Source organism: Nylanderia fulva, unplaced genomic scaffold, assembly GCF_048542155.1.
Source record: "Nylanderia fulva isolate GAGA-0341 unplaced genomic scaffold, ASM4854215v1 Scaffold25, whole genome shotgun sequence".
Classification (NCBI taxonomy): Eukaryota; Metazoa; Arthropoda; class Insecta; order Hymenoptera; family Formicidae; genus Nylanderia; species Nylanderia fulva.
This window is the reverse complement of record NW_028190314.1, coordinates 946,688-963,280: the sequence shown is the minus strand read 5'-3', so window position 1 is coordinate 963,280 and position 16,593 is coordinate 946,688. Positions and strand designations below refer to the sequence as shown.

At 31.9% G+C, this 16,593-nt stretch overlaps 2 protein-coding genes across 3 annotated transcripts; one reads left to right on the top strand and one right to left on the bottom strand.

Moving 5' to 3' along the window:
• Nucleotides 1-861: 861 nt before the first annotated feature.
• Nucleotides 862-3,359, bottom strand: LOC114941071 (uncharacterized). Its single transcript, XM_029315915.2, has 3 exons — nucleotides 2,681-3,359; nucleotides 1,329-2,417; nucleotides 862-1,242 (listed from the first exon to the last, which is right to left on the bottom strand). Exons 1-3 carry the CDS (start codon nucleotides 2,697-2,699, stop codon nucleotides 1,109-1,111), a joined length of 1,242 nt encoding a protein of 413 aa, XP_029171748.1. The 5' UTR covers nucleotides 2,700-3,359; the 3' UTR covers nucleotides 862-1,108.
• A 211-nt stretch (nucleotides 3,360-3,570) lies between these two features.
• Nucleotides 3,571-16,369, top strand: Caper (RNA-binding protein 39-like protein Caper). Of its 2 annotated transcripts, none has more exons than XM_029315912.2 (9): nucleotides 3,571-3,709; nucleotides 3,814-3,925; nucleotides 8,683-8,744; nucleotides 10,331-10,648; nucleotides 11,220-11,424; nucleotides 12,004-12,270; nucleotides 12,437-12,612; nucleotides 12,733-12,903; nucleotides 13,621-16,369. In XM_029315912.2, exons 2-9 carry the CDS (start codon nucleotides 3,836-3,838, stop codon nucleotides 13,916-13,918), a joined length of 1,587 nt encoding a protein of 528 aa, XP_029171745.2. In that variant the 5' UTR covers nucleotides 3,571-3,709; nucleotides 3,814-3,835; the 3' UTR covers nucleotides 13,919-16,369. The 2 variants fall into 2 exon arrangements, with proteins under 2 accessions (XP_029171745.2, XP_029171746.2); XM_029315913.2 differs by lacking the exon at nucleotides 3,571-3,709 and adding an exon at nucleotides 4,362-4,435 and having other exon boundaries at nucleotides 3,859-3,925.
• Nucleotides 16,370-16,593: the final 224 nt, after the last annotated feature.

Sequence of the window (16,593 nt, the reverse complement as noted above, 5' to 3'; positions counted from 1 at the left end):
ATCAAATTTATCTACAATTTGTTTTTTTAATTCGTTTTTAAGATGCTGCTTGTACTAGAAATGTAAATCAGTATCGTAGAAATTAATTATTAGACCAAAATAATTATTGGACTATTCAAGACACATGACGTTTCTTCTTTCTTTTGAGCAATTGACAATTTAAATATAGTTAACAGATCGTATTAATAGAAGATACAGTTGTATCTTTTATTAAAAAAATCAATGTTGAACAGCAATAAGTGATATGATTGTGAGTGTAGTATTGATTGTCAATTATATAAATTATGTAGAATCATTAATCTGTATTTCACGAGCAATATTTCTCAATAATTTAAGATACCAAAAAATGTCGAAAATAAAATATAAGAACGCTTTGTGCTAATTATATTTTGTTACAATATTCACATATATATACACTTATGCATATTATGAAAAAAAATATGTATGATGCGTAAAAGAAAAAGAAACGTTGAAGAGTATGGGAAATGCACAGATAAGAGAACAAATATATCTAAATACATAAAGTCTATAATTGCTCGTTCATACATTTGTTTATGTAAATATTTCGTGAAGAGGTATAAAAAGATAGTTTTGCATAAAAAATTTTTTTTTCTTAAAATCGAGATTAAAAAATATACAATTTAAAATACAATTATATCTTATACAAGATACAATTGCATTTTCTTCATTTTTGTGCATAATTTTTTGAATAATCTCTTAAAAATGTTTAAGGAAAATAAGAATAATTTATGATCTCTATCAAAAATTCTTCATGCTTAGAAAAAAAAGCAAAAACAAAATATATTACATTAGACTAACATTATGTCCGAGCAATTTATGGGCGTCGCTAAATCGTAAATATAAAACGTCAATGTCTCTTTTATTATATTTACACCATATGCACTATTTGCAACAACACTCTCGCAGTAGTTTTGCAAGCGACTCTGATTAGCGATATCTTGTATATCATAACAGAAAAAAGAAATCAAATTAATCCTTCGTTAGCATTAATCAATGTCGATGCAATTGGGGGGAATTATTTTATACAAACAGTTCGATCGCTATTCACTCGCGACTGATAAGAGAGAATAAAGAAAGAATACCCAGCTTAAAGGCCTAGACGACTGAATACGTCTGCTTTCTTGACATGTGTCATTTTCGTCTCCTTACTAAAAGTCACTTGTTTGGCAGTGGTCGTGCCAAGGCGTGCCTTAGCTGGTATAGAGATAAGTCGCTCCGAAGCTGTAACAATAAAATGATCAATTAAAGTAGCTGTTCATACATTTTTTATCATTATAATATAATTTCTGCAATATATATATATATACCTAATTTGCCAGATATAACTGCAGATTTGTTGATCCTTTCACTGCTTGGTGTAACATTAGGTAGTACTACATCTTTTTTCAATTTAAGTATACGGTTTTTGTTGTTCAAAGTAATCTTTTTGTTGGCTTCATGATCAGCATGCATAGTACCAGTTGTTTTGGGTATAATTCTCTTGGTCGTTACAATCGTTGTACGTACAGTAGGTGATATCCGATTCTTCAATATACCTGTTGAATTAGTGATTCCTGATCCATTTTTAAGTATTCCTGCAGTAGCTACATGATCTCTTTTATCATCTATGTCACCAAGACGTTTGAATACACTAGTTGATCTTTTGAATACATCTTTGCTGACACCAGTAATGTTGAAAGTAGTTGCTGTATCAGCTAAATTGGTTGTGCTAGTAACAGAACTGTCACCTAATCTGTCAAATACTGTTCGCTTTTGTTCGACAGATTTTTTAAGTACTGGAGTTCTTACACTTGATGATTTTGGAACAGTTATGGTATAGTCAATGCTGTTATCCTTGCCATTTGTTGCCTTGGCTTTCTTTTCTACGATATCCCAATCGTCATTGTCATCTTCATATATTTCATCTGACACTAATTTTCTTTTGATAGGAGTTTTGATAGCGGTAGTTTGTTTTTGATTAATAGTATTCGATACAGAAATTGGTTTCTTTACAGTTACAATTTTTTTTGTTGTCGTAGATAGAGGTTTAATTATCTTTTTTGTAAGATCTGTTTTTGAAGCTAATGAAACCGTCGTCTTACTTCCAGTATCTTTTACTACTTTCTTTACAACAGGTTGTTTCATCAACAGGTTACAAGAAGTAACTTTAGGAGTTGAAATTACATCTTCTGAATCGACTAAAAATCTCTCGCATGTTGTTTCTTCCACAACTTTCTTGGCATATCTCAAAATAGCTATCATGTCACCCATTAACGTAATACCCATTTCTTTCAGACTAGGTTTATCTAAATCTGGTAACATGTCTGGTTTAATACGATTATTGGAGAATACGACTGCATGTTTAGTGGCTACATCTTGTGGAAATCCAGCTCCTTTAAAAAACTTCACCCAATAAGCTATAAAAAAATCTAAGCTATAATATAATCACGATATATGAAATCACAAAATAGCTATAAATTTATACACAAACGTTGTTATAAAACGCTAAGGACATAAGTTAAAAGTAATTTATACAAATCATCAGATTATTCAAAATAAATAGTACAAACGTAACCAAGTTATTTATAATATTTATTTGTCTTTCAAAACAGCATAGACAAATAATTTTGAAGATATATTCAGATGCAAAATTGTTATAAAACATGTTTACAATTCTCACCTGACAAGGATGCAGCCATTTTGACAATTGAAGTGTATGAAAAATCTTATCCTATACCTTCGGCGAACAATTAATCGCAGAACCGTATTTTAATAAGATTATATCTCCCGTTTCTTGTGCATGTTTCGAGAGAGCCGCTACGATTAATCTCCAAATCGAAACCGTAGGAAGCAATCGTTGGATGTAAAAGAAATTTACAAAAAGCTTCGTCGACGGTTCCTAATCGTACCGGCTAATTGCGATAAGTTTCTGGATTCGTACTTCACACAACGTCGTGGAAAATTATTAATAAACACAAAGATCCCATTTCTGAAGCTCCATCATACCTTCATATACATACGCGTATACATATGTATATACGTGTATTTTTAAGGTATACGCATATATGTATATGAACGCGAATCCACACAAGTTTATGAACGAATTTCACCGAACGATGAACGTAAACGGAAATGTTCGGAGGTTCTTGGGAGAATGACAAGTAGCCAATCACCTTTCGCGATGCGTTATTAATTCCGCTGAAGCGCGACGTTGATTAGCTGTCACTTGTCACACATGACATCTAGATATATTCATACTTATAACTCGAAAAGTCATAGCCGACTTTTCTTCTCTATCGGTATTTCACACTCGTGTAAACGATCTCGAGCGGCTCGATCGAAATATAATACGAATCTTCCTTTGTTCCTAATGACAGTCATGAAGCAGAAATAATCTAGTCGCGATGCTTCGAGCCACTTGAGAAGTAACCACTTCGGCGCCAATCAGAATGTAGGGAGCGGAGATTCCTTCGCTCTGATTCGCGGCCGATTGAAAAACGTATGACGGAAATGCGTAATCTGCAGTTGCTCGACGACTCGCGTATTGACAGCCGGGCGGGCGTCACTTCCGGGAGGAGGACCACGGATTCGCGAAATTCGGCCATTTTGCTTAGCTCGTCGTCGACGTTCTTCGCGCAACCGAATCGTCTTCGCGTCTTAATCTCTCGATCAGTGCTCGAGTCGTTCTATGCTAGAGCGCTCGTTCTCTGTACGTTCTTAGCTTGTAAATAATAAGTAGCTCAGTCCCGAGCGCTTTTTCGTACATACGCATACAATATATGTATTTATCTTTCTGTCTTCTCGTCGGAACAGCGTGAAAAAGTCTGGTCTGCTAATGCGTGGCGTTTCAGAGAGCTCTCCGACTCGTGCAATGGCGGAGGATTTGGATGTCGAGGCGATGCTGGAGGCCCCTTATAAGAAAGGGGTAAGCTTTGATTTTTCGACAATTTCGTTTCCCACCCTCTAATCTCTGTCTGTCATTTTCTCTTTCTCTCTTTCCGATCATTCTGTCTCGCCGTCTCATTCTCGTCTCACGTTTGTGAATCGCATTGTCTGATGCACGAGACGTGCTTTTTATCCTTTTTTTATCTTTTTTTTTTATTTATTTTTTTTTTTTTTTTTTATAAATCTTTTTATATACACGCACTTGTCGTCATGTAGGAGAGAAAGAGAATCGACTTCTGTTCCCTTCTATCCTCCCCCCTGCCCCCTATCTCACTCACTCATTCTATTTTTTACTCTTTCTCTCTTTGTGATATATGGATAGTTTTATATACTTGTATATATGTGTAGACAAAGTACGCCCTTGTCTCTCTGATGTGTCAAATATTGATCAACACCTCCGTTTTCTGTACTTATAGATGGTACGTAACATGTACCCTCGCGCTCGTAGGATGTTCGCCAGCGAGTACCTAGAATGCACTTGAAAGACGAGGTATTAAGATATAGCAATCATCTAACATCATTCTCTACTTAATTCTTTATTTTTCTGTCTCTTCTGTCTCTAGTCTCCGTTTTCTTTTTGATTTTTTAATGTTTTTTTTTTTTTTTTTATTTTATTTAATCTCACAAAGACGTTTTTAACGTTTTTATAATATATTAGAATGTAGATCATGCAACGTTATCATGACGTTGCATACTGGAGGCAGTTCTTGACAGTGATAATTTGTTGGAAAGTTTTGTGCTGTTTGTACATGTGATGACATTAGTACCCTTAGACAGGAATCACACAGAAGTCTTGGCTTATTTGAATGTGAAGAACTGAGTGAATGTGAGTGAGTATGTGTCTGAATTTAAAAGAATGCTTGAGAATTTACCAAATTGTATAATTGAGGGATTCCTAGGATTTCTGAATTTTGGCATTTACGAATTTAAAGATAGGCAGACCCAAGTATTGTTTAGAGGTTTATGAATTTGTGACTTGAAGGATTTCGACATTGATTCAAAGTCAAGTTGTTTATGTGCAAAAATCAATACAGTTGCAATTTTTGTACATATTGGATAAATCAAATCTTCTTGCGTTGCATTTAACGATACGAAACAATATTTCTCTGCAATACTACTTCACTTAAATTGCTTAATAATAACTGTTTTTACTTAGATAAAAAGGCAATCTTATTTATAAGATATAAAGAAAATACTTTACACTAATACAATAACACTCTGAACACTAATACTCTATTTGTATTCTTCTTCTTTTTCTCGCTTCAAGGATGAACCTGAAGAAAGTAATATATATATAATTTTTATTCACTTCAAACTTACAATCAAAAAGCGGGACTTGGTTTACAATACTTTCTTATCCTCATTCGTATTACACTTAGTCATTCTTCTTCTTATGCTCTACTTTTACTGTCTAACCTACCTATGACCAAACCTACTATCTTATATCTTATATTTTATATATTAATATTCATATTCATATTTTGTATCACAGCCTAATTACATTCCTATCCTAAAACTTCCTTGGCTTTCCGGTAACAATTTTCTCCTCTCTACGTCTTCAAGACCTGTGTGTAAATTTAAATAATAAGCTGTGCATAGTAATGATATAATTTTCTCTGTAATTTTCAGTCTTCTTGTAATCACCTTTTTTGTATATCGGAACCACCACACTTGTGTTCCAATCTTCTGGCATAATTCCGTTCTTCCATATCTTTAAAACTTCTGTTAAACCATATTTTTTATAGTATACCTCTGAATCTTCATGCTTCCATGGGTATTTTTATCTATTTCTGCTGCTTTTTTTTTAACTTTAAACTTTTTACTGCATTCCATATTTTCTCTTCCTCTAATTTCTTTTTTTCCTTGTCCTGACTTATCACCTTTCTCATCCTTTTTTTCTTTCCTTTCTTCTCCATCCTCTTCCTCTTTCCCTTCATCTAATAATTCCTTAAAATGTTTCCTCCAATCTTCTTTACCTATGTTATTTTCTACCCATGTCTTGGTTCCTCTTTTTTTATTTATATATTTTCACACTTCTGTCTTGTTCCTCAAGGATTTTAATTCCTCTTCTTTTTTTCTCTTTTCCAGTAGTTCTCTTAACTTTTTTTTCCTCTATATATTTTTCTTTTTCAATCTTTCCTTTTTTTATTTTTTCAGAGCTCTATGTACTTTCCGCTTTCTTTTGGTACACTGTTTATCCCACCAGTCTTTGTGTCCTAATTCTTTTTTCTTCGCCTTCCTTTCTTCCTTTATTATTGATTCCATGACTATCTTTTTTAATCTTTGCCATGTTTCTTCTATAGAATGCTACATCCCACTTTATATTTTTCCCTGCTTTTGCTATCTTCTTCCTTATACTACCTCCAATGCTTTCGATTCTTGATGTCTCCTGTCTTCCTATACTTCACAAACTGAATTATTTATCTGCTTCTACAAACTCTATCCTAATAATACTTTTCTTAACGACACACGTACTCTCACTCATACGTTTTCTAACCAAGTCCCTGAAGGAAGTAATATTTATAAAAGATGACAAATCTTACAACTTCTTATTTTCTCTAAAATTATAAATATATTCTTATTTTTTTAACCACGTTTTATTTGATGGATTCTTTATCATTTGTTTCATTTTTATATAATTATTACATTATATAATAATACGTGAGTTTGCCGATTTTTAAATATAATTATTAAAATATTATTTGCGATATTCTGGTTTTTGTTCGTATATGTTATCTGTTTATCCTTATATTATTTATTGTTTGAATACTTTTCTCAATTTATACTGAAACATGATTCTTAGTTTTTATTATATCAAAGCTATAAAATGCATCTGTCAAATGTCCAATCATCAAAATGCTAAAGTTCTCTAGTGTGCTTTTATGGAACCTCAAAATGTTTTACTTATATAATGGTTCGCGTGAGCGAGCTCATTTTACAAAATATTTAAATACCCCGTTCACTGTTTTTTTGTACAATTTGTAATGATAGCAATTTGCCTTCTAGGTAATGCCATCGATCAGGTATCACAACACTTATTTGCGGTGCGACAGAAGACACGTCAGGCTTCCGAAATTCATACGTTGATTTCAGCAATGCTTGTGTATTCTGTAAAAAGTCGGCATTCTTGAGTTGTTTATAAAATGCCTATTCATCTTGTTGACTTGCCACTATACAACATATACTTGTGCGTTCATAGAGCTATAATCTTATCAAAAAATATTTAAAAAAAGAGTACAACATCAAGTATTCAAGTTATGCACACGATAATTTTTTTCCTAATAATTATATAATTCTTTTTATGTAAATATAATTAATTATACGTATCAAAAAATGCTTCTTTAAGAAACTGAATAGGAACTTTATAAGCAACTCATATTACATTTCGTATTTATATACACAGCCACATGAAAGTACAAACTGGTACAAAAGTAAACTGGTCAGCAAATTGTGTGGAAAAAAAGTTATAATGAAATTTAAAATGTTGCTCAAGAAAATGTTGCTTTTATATTCTCGATAACAATAATTCATTTAGCTTAATCAAAGTTAACGTCAGTTGAAAAAAAGTTTATCTTCCAAGTAATAGGAAGAAATATTATAGTATACATTATTCAAATACAACGTCACCATGTTACATAATGGCTGTGTTCAGCAGAAAAAGCAGTTTTGCAATTGTTGTAAAATTTATGAATCTGATTGGTGTATGCTCTTGATCTCAGCTGAATCTAATTTACAAAAGTTGTAAAGCAGCTTTTTCTGCTGAACTCAACCATTGCTAGAATAAAAGAAACATTTTCTGCGGACTCGGCCAGATCGGCGGATCTGCGCCGGTCCTGCACAAGTGCTTCCCGGAGGAAAGAGGAATTTTAATTTGACGAAAACGATCCCCTGATATTAACGAGAGACACCATCCCCTGTAAATCGGTAAAATGCGCGCGGGCAATCATAGGCAATCATAGCGATATTAGGGTTGCTCACTCGCGTCTCTCGCTTATGAAATCGTGCTGTCTTTGATGAGGGCTCTCTTTTGCAGAAGAAAAAGGATGTGTGGTTGGCCATTGGTAGTTTAAAGACCAAGGCATGCTCAACCCAAGATTGCAATGCTTTCCTAAAACCCGATAAAGCGATTGGTAAGTCTGAGCCAGGTGCATGCGACCGCGTCGCATCGCTATGCTCACCCCGTCTCTCTCTCTCTTTCTCTCTCTCTTTCTGTCTGTCTCTATCTCTATCACACATGCTCTCTCTCACGCTCGCTCTTTCTTTCTTCTCTTCTTGTACCTTTCCCTTCCTCAGCGCTCTCGGAGACCTATAAATAGAGTCCTGGAAAAGTAAAACGAACAAAAAAAAATAAAAATAAAAAGATGAGAAAGAGCACGAGAATTGACGCCGACGTCTGTTTCTGTCATCCAGCATAAATAATGAGAAAAAAAGCATTGCTCTTCCGCAGCAAGGAGAAAGGTTGCTACCGTAGTAATAATATCGACAGGATAAGAAAAAGAGATTCTCTTATTCCCAATTCTTGTCGAATTTGATACTTGTAGAGAACCCAAAGAAAAAGAGATAATCATTTAATTGTTATATTTGTATATATAATTTTATATAGCGAAAAAAAGAACAAAACCAACACTGTCTTTACGAAATTTACTAACGTTCTACGATTTGCTTTTTGTCCCCTTGTTCGCGCGTCCCTGCCACATCGACTGGCTGGCATGGCATTCAACTGTTTGCTGTTCGTAGGAGCAGGACTCCTCCAAAGACAAGTCCTCCAAGGAGAATGGGTCTAGTCGCAAATCCTCTGGGTGAGTAGAACATCCTTCAATTATTTACAATTAAGAATTAAATTAAGGAGAATGTAGATGAGAAGAGTTTCGAGACTCTTTAATTGCACGACCCTTGTATTTAACTTTGAAACTAAGCAAGATTATTATAGGTGACCTGTTAATTATCTAAAGCAGTCTTTTTTTTTGCCAAGACACATTGTCGATACAATTGCCATCTCATCTCGCTTTTATCATTTTGTCAGATTTTGAGATTTTTTTCATTTGGGTCGCTTTTCAATTAAACGGTTTGTATCGATGACGTCTGAATTATGGCTTTAAATGTGATGCATTAATAATGAAGGGGTGATGTTGATAATATGATAACGGTTTGCATAGCGATTAAAAATTAGAGTCTTACTTGAATGTTCCAATTCAATTTTGATTGGACTTCAATCGTGAGAAAAGATTGCGATAATTTGGAAACTGTACAAGGTTTCATTTTCATTCAATTTTCTCTGCCAATCTTTTCACGCCTTTGTTAGGTAGTATAGAAATTAGCAAAATTGCTTTTTAAAAAAATCTGAGCAAAACTGTAATTCGAGTAAATGCACTATCAGTTTATGTATATAATACTGTCAATTTGAGTTATACTAAAGAGGAAAGTCTTTATTGTGTTATCTTGTGTTATCACTGCTGTGAGATTTCGCGATAAACGTAATGTCTTTGCGCCATAATTGAAGCAGCGTTAGCCACTGGCCACTTAATAGACCGATCTGAAGTTTTATTCTCTTTGTTATAGACCCCATACAATTAGTGTAAATGCTGCTTAATTTGATAATTCCAAAGGTTAAACCTGACGATGGTAAGTATATATATAGGAAGAATATATCTGTATTACAGATTCTTCTCGCGAACTCAAATTGCAAATTCCTTAATAATTTTTAAAGACAAGATTATATTGTATGTATAGAATCGCGTGGCGTTGCGTTATCTTAACACAACCGAGTCTTTAGGAAACTCGATATTTAAATACGAGAAAGTTTGATGACGCAACTTTGTTGTTTTTCTGTGGCTAAATTAGGTATTGCTAATAGAGAACTAAAAAATATTTTCAAGCGCTTTATTTTATTGTACCATATACCACGTTATCTATTTAAATTTTGTGCAAAAGAAAAATTATATAATTTAATCCAAGTACGCTAGTGATACTCTGCAACAACACGATGTGGAGATGTTAACATCTTTTTTATTCCTAATTATATATAATTAAATAATATATTATTCTATAAATTTTAGGGATCATCTTCCAAAATGTTTCAGACCTATCGTCAATATTCTTTTAGAAAATTTTATAAAGTTTATCATTCATTTTCTCATCTTTTGAATATTTAATCAAGCTTGGCTCAAATATTGAGATCTTAACTTTGATGTTCTTTTTAGTTTGACGTTTAATATAAGCTAATATGTCAGGATACATCCTGGCATATATATCTGCAATAACGATTATACATGGATTCCTTGTGTCTTCACTTTGGTTCTAAAGGTTTATTGAATTGAACAACTTTTTATTCGATCCCCTTAATTTTGAGCGAACCTTTTTAATTGAAGTACTTTTCTTTTTCTAGGAAAAGCAAACATCGTTCGCGTTCTCGTTCACGATCCCGAGATCGCGACCGTCGGGAGAAGGACAAAGATCGACGGGATCGCGATCGGACTGAGAGGGAACGCGATCGGGGAGAGAGGGATCGCGATCGCGACCGTGATCGTCGACGCAGATCGCGATCACGAGACAGGCGGGACCGGGACCGAGATCGTGATGATAGGGACAGGGAGAGACGAGACAGAGACAGGGATCGGGACAGAAGAAGAAAGAGATCGCTAACGCCGCTCACTCTTCCTAGAGCTCGACCACCGTTCGGAAAAGGTCATAGTCCTCTTGGAATGTAAGTGTATTGTATTTAAATCGAAATACTTATACAAGGTGTTTCTAAACCTGTCAGAGATTTAAAATTTGAATAAGGAAATGTGTTTTGTGCTATTTACAACGCATATCGTAGGTCACTAACACGCTTGAATTTTTTATCTTTTATTGACCTGTTTTGTCTCTAGACTTTTTACAAACGAGCCAGATCGCGCGTATTTAATTTTAAATAATTTTATAATGGCGTGGAATTATGAAATGGTGAAGAACGTTATTACTGTAAAATATTTATTTTCGTTTCGCAATTTGCATTGATATACAATGATTATATCGTGGATTCCAAATAAAGATATCTCGATATGCATAATTGACTAGACCCAATCATGGAACTTGCAATCTATGATTTTGGGGGATATATTTATGCTAAATTAATTTGGATATATAAGATTCGCTTATTTTGTTACTATTGCGCATATATTATAGTAACAGAAATTAATATTCAACAACATTAAACTTATAAATCAGAATTTTTCTTAAATACACATGTTTTCTTTTTTATATCTACTGATAGTAATAATTTGTTTTTTTTTCAGAAATGATGAATTAACGCCGGAAGAACGAGATGCCAGAACTGTTTTTTGTATGCAATTGAGCCAACGAATTCGTGCACGTGATTTAGAAGAATTCTTCTCGAGTGTTGGCAAAGTACAAGATGTTAGATTAATTACATGCAACAAAACTCGAAGATTTAAGGGCATCGCTTACGTCGAATTCAAAGATCCAGAAAGTGTGACGCTTGTGAGTATATATATTTATTACAATTGGACAACATTTACTTTGAGCTCATTTTCTAGGCCTTAAAAAAAACCTTTAAAACGCACCCAGGCGGGATACCCTGCTACTTAATTTTCACGAAAAATGTTAAAACTTTGAATTAAAAAATTAAGGCCTCTGTAAGTCCTAGAACATTCGCTGTGGTCGTTTTGTTGGTTTTCAAAAGAGCTTTCGTTATCAATTAATTTCATAATATATTACTCAAATTTAAATACTTATATGTTATTTAAAACACAATTATTATTTTAATTTTTAAATTTTATTATTTTAAAATTTAATTAGCAAATTAATGCTTTAATCAGCTGCTTTCTGTCAAAAGAGATTAATGGAGTTTAAGTAAACTTTATTTATTATTTTTTTTAATATCAAATTTTTAAATATAAAATTACGGAATAGCGCGCTTGTGTTTTTCTAATATTATACAATTAACTAGTCAAATAAATATTTTTCAAAATAATTTTTGAACTTCTGTTTCTAAGCGAACTTTTATGAAAGAAAATAACTGAGAAAATATGTTATTTACCTTCAAATTGCATTTTGCAGGCTCTTGGTCTGTCAGGACAAAAGCTACTTGGAGTACCTATTGTAGTACAGCATACACAAGCTGAGAAGAATCGCATGGGCAATTCTATGCCAAATCTAATGCCTAAAGGACAAACGGGACCAATGCGATTATACGTGGGATCTCTGCACTTTAATATTACGGAAGATATGCTTCGCGGAATTTTTGAGCCTTTCGGAAAGATCGATAACATACAGTTAATTATGGATCCTGAGACTGGACGGAGCAAGGGTTATGGTTTCTTGACGGTAAGTTTGTCTTATAGTCTTATCTATTATGCAGTTTTTTTTTAATATATACGAAGTTATTTCTTTATATAATAATTTAATTTGTCTTTTGTATAACTGTTTGTGTTTTAAGTTTTTTTTCTTAAATATATCTGCATAAAACTCAAAATCTTTGTTACATTTTTAGTTCAGAAATGCAGATGATGCAAAGAAAGCTTTAGAACAACTAAATGGATTCGAGCTCGCTGGTAGACCTATGAAAGTTGGTAAAGTAACAGAACGAACTGATTTGATTCAGGGACCTTCTCTTCTTGATACAGATGAATTAGATCGTAGCGGTATTGATCTCGGTGCGACTGGAAGGTACGTAAAGTATGATAAAAGAGAAAAGACAAAAAGAACATATAAATATAAGAAGTATATACATGATTAGATAAGAAGTGGACACATGATTAAAATATTTGCACAATTTAATTCTTGCAGATTACAGCTGATGTTCAAATTGGCGGAAGGTACTGGTTTGGAAATTCCTCCTGCTGCAGCAAACGCTTTAAATATGGCTCCAGTCATGACACAGCCACAGCCTCCACCTCAGGCAGCCCCTCCAATCGCAACACAGTGCTTTATGTTATCGAACATGTTCGACCCACAAAAGTAAGTCGCTCGGATTTTCTCGTATCGCATGCATGAATTTACTTCATAAATTGCATATTTGTAGACCTAGTGTCGTGTATGCCATACTTTCACTAGGGGGAATATATATGCAAAATAAAAATATTATCACAAATTTAAGCATATATACAAACAGTAGTATGCAAAGCAATGATAATATGACAAGCTTTTATTCTGAAAACATTTTTTGAAATAATCATTAATCTATTTTATTAAATATTATATGTAAAGTCAAAACACACATAATCAGGGTGTATACTTTGGGGAAAAACTTTGAAAATCTAATATTCTTATTTTTGTTTTACCTTGAAAATCAGAGAATTTTCATTGAATTTGATTGTGATTCGGGAATTTTTTAAAAAATATTGTCCCTTTAATTTTACTCTTATTTAGCACTTAAAAAATATATGTCTAATATATCTTTGCAATATTTAAGTTTTTATTAAAATTTTATGTAATTTTTTTGTTGACAATTATTTTAGTATCAAGATCTTATATAAGTTTCATAATTTTTACAAAATTTGAATAGACACTGATAAGTGTTGCTAATACTAAAATTATACTCAATGCAAAAGGTTTCCGGATGGATGCCTTTTGCATTGATGATTCCAATGGTCGCGAAAGCCTCAAAACTAGAATAAAACTATACTTTTTCCAAAAATAATTCACATTTATAATCGTTATATCTATTGATTTCAGTGAGACGAATCCTAATTGGGCAAAGGAAATCCGCGACGATGTAATCGAGGAATGCAATAAGCATGGTGGTGTGCTTCATGTATACGTGGACCAAGCGTCACCGCAGGGAAACGTTTATGTTAAGTGTCCGTCGATTGCAACCGCTGTGGCGGCCGTAAATTCGCTGCATGGTCGATGGTTCGCAGGTCGCGTCATAACTGCTGCCTATGTGCCAGTAGTGAATTATCACTCTTTGTTCCCGGACGCGATGACTGCGTTGCAACTGTTGGTGCCGAGCGCGCCGCGAAGAGGAATGTGATAATCTTAAAATGAGCAAGCGTGCAACAATCGTCGTCCACTGATATGTGAATCCTTACATACAATAGTATTGCGTTCTATTCTCTATCACACTCACACACAACACACATACATATACACATGACACTCATTTCATCGCTATCGTGCAGGACTGCATTTTTTATTGACAAGAAAAAAAAAAAGCAATCTTCAAGAATGAGTTCGAATTTCAAGAGTGAGGATTGCACTGAGAAAATATTGTATCACAATGATGTAAATTCACAGCATATCTTAAACGCAATAAGTTCGAATTATCTCACAGTATCATGCATTGTTCATATGAATCGAATTTTTTGATCAAAATATGATCAAAATTTTATTATCGAAAAATGTATGAGGTCTTTTGTGTTTAACATTTAACATTCTGGCTATTTAAAACTACATGAATTGATAGATTAGAGAATTTATCGATTATAAAATAAATATTTTTTTCATATTATATATTTGCGTTCATAATTTTTTATTTTTCATATATGAAAGATATTAAATGTTTTGAAATTTTCTTGGCAATATTGTAATAAATAATATATTTTTAATTACAAAAATTGTCATGAAAAGAGTATATACAATATCGAAAATGGTTTTTTAATTTCACATATACAAATATGTCCTAGTGATAAAATAACAATTCAAAAGTAGAAGGCATGAAAGAAAGGTTTATAATATATTCAAAATGTTATCAATTATAATAAAATGTGCAGTTTTTGTTTCTGTATATGAAGACAATCGTATTTTTGTGTTTCTTCTAAAACTACAAAAAAGATTTATTGACATGAGATGAAGTTTTGTCTCACATGTAACAACATATTATGTTTCGCGTTTGATGTAGTATGATATTTTTAAACTTGTTTTCGTGTCAATATTCAATCATTTATTACTGTTCTGTTGGATGAGAAAACCTTAATTCTCTCATTTCTAATATATTTCTAATGCTAAAATTTGTATCTAAAATATGAGAAACACATCTAAGTATTAAAATAATAAAAGAACTTGTCAGTTGTATCGTCTAATTAATTTCAATTCCTTTTTAGTTTATATCTTCTTTAGATTGCAGCTGCGATTTAAGTAGGAAGAAAATTTATTTAATTAGAATATATTTTATTTTCATGTATTTAAAATTTTTTAAAATCTATAATGTAGCGCTTATTACAATACATTTATATTTGAGATGAAAGGATTAAGGTATGCTTGTAATGATTATATATAACAAAAAGATTTACAATAAATGAAAATTATCTTAAGTATGCATTAAATTTGTTACATTTATAAGGAAATTGAAGAGAAAAATTGTATGAGAAACAAAAAATCTACACATATTAAAAACCTTTCACTTTAATTACACTGATTCATGATAATATATATCATAAAATTTTACTCTTTATAAACACTAAAATGCAATTATAGAATTTTTAGTTATATGTAAGGACACTTATATACACCACTGTTATTATATAATAACAAAAATAATAAATAAAGTGGAATAATCTCGGTTTTGGAGTCGCAAAATTTTCTTGTTGCTGAAATGCTCTTGTATTAAAAGAGAATAAAAGGCTAATAAAATTATTGTGCATATGATAGACTTAAAATAATTGTTTAAAGAACAAAACAATTGTCAGGATTTGTAAGGATTTTACATTCTTCTTTGTGTTCGTATAATTATATATACTGTTAAATTTACTATAAACAATTGTGTTAAACTGCAACAGATTCTTAAAATAATTTTTTTTTTAATTTTTATCCTTCATTTTTGTTAAATAATGAGAAAACACTACAATATTTTTTACATATTAGAATCTCAGTTTGTATGGAGTATAATTTAAAAGGGCCGAATAATATAAAATCTTTATATATCTATATTGCAGTGTTTCATGTAAAATGATATGATTGCATATTTTCAAATATACGATAGAAAAGAAATATAGATAAAAAAAAGAATATTTCAATCATCATATACTATTTATGAAAAAGCAGCATTTTCTCGATTCTTTTCTAAGATATATCTTAGATTCTTTTCTAAGATATATCTTAGAAAAGAATCTGTTTATATATCAAACAATCTATAAGTATTTTCGGATTCAGATAGTCATAAATTATGAAGAATTTCTAATCGTTACATGTAGACTTTGATAAAGTGTCCATTGCGAAACGAGAAAAAAATCAATTTTTCGCTCTTACAGAATAAAAGATTCACTGAAAATATTTTGCGTAGTGACAGAAGTTCGTAGTTTAACAAAGTTTAAAATTCTTACTTATAGTCCTCTATGATCAAGCCGTCGAAGAAAGAAACAATTAATTTGTATATAAGTTTTTGTAAATTATAATTCTAAGTAGCGTTGTAGACACATAAGTAATGTCACTTTATTGTATCTTCGTATTAACAAAATATGAATGTATACTTTGATTATAAAGAAAATTATGCGTTTTATTACATTCCTAATGCATACATATATACATATATAAAATAAAATATTTGAAACCCATTCAAAAAAATATAAATTGCAATCATGTTATTAATATAACAGTTTACATTAAGTGGATCTCAAACATTTTATTTATTTTTTCCGAAAAAGAATTTATATAATTAATATATTTTATAATATATTATAATATATTATATATATTATAATATATTATTTT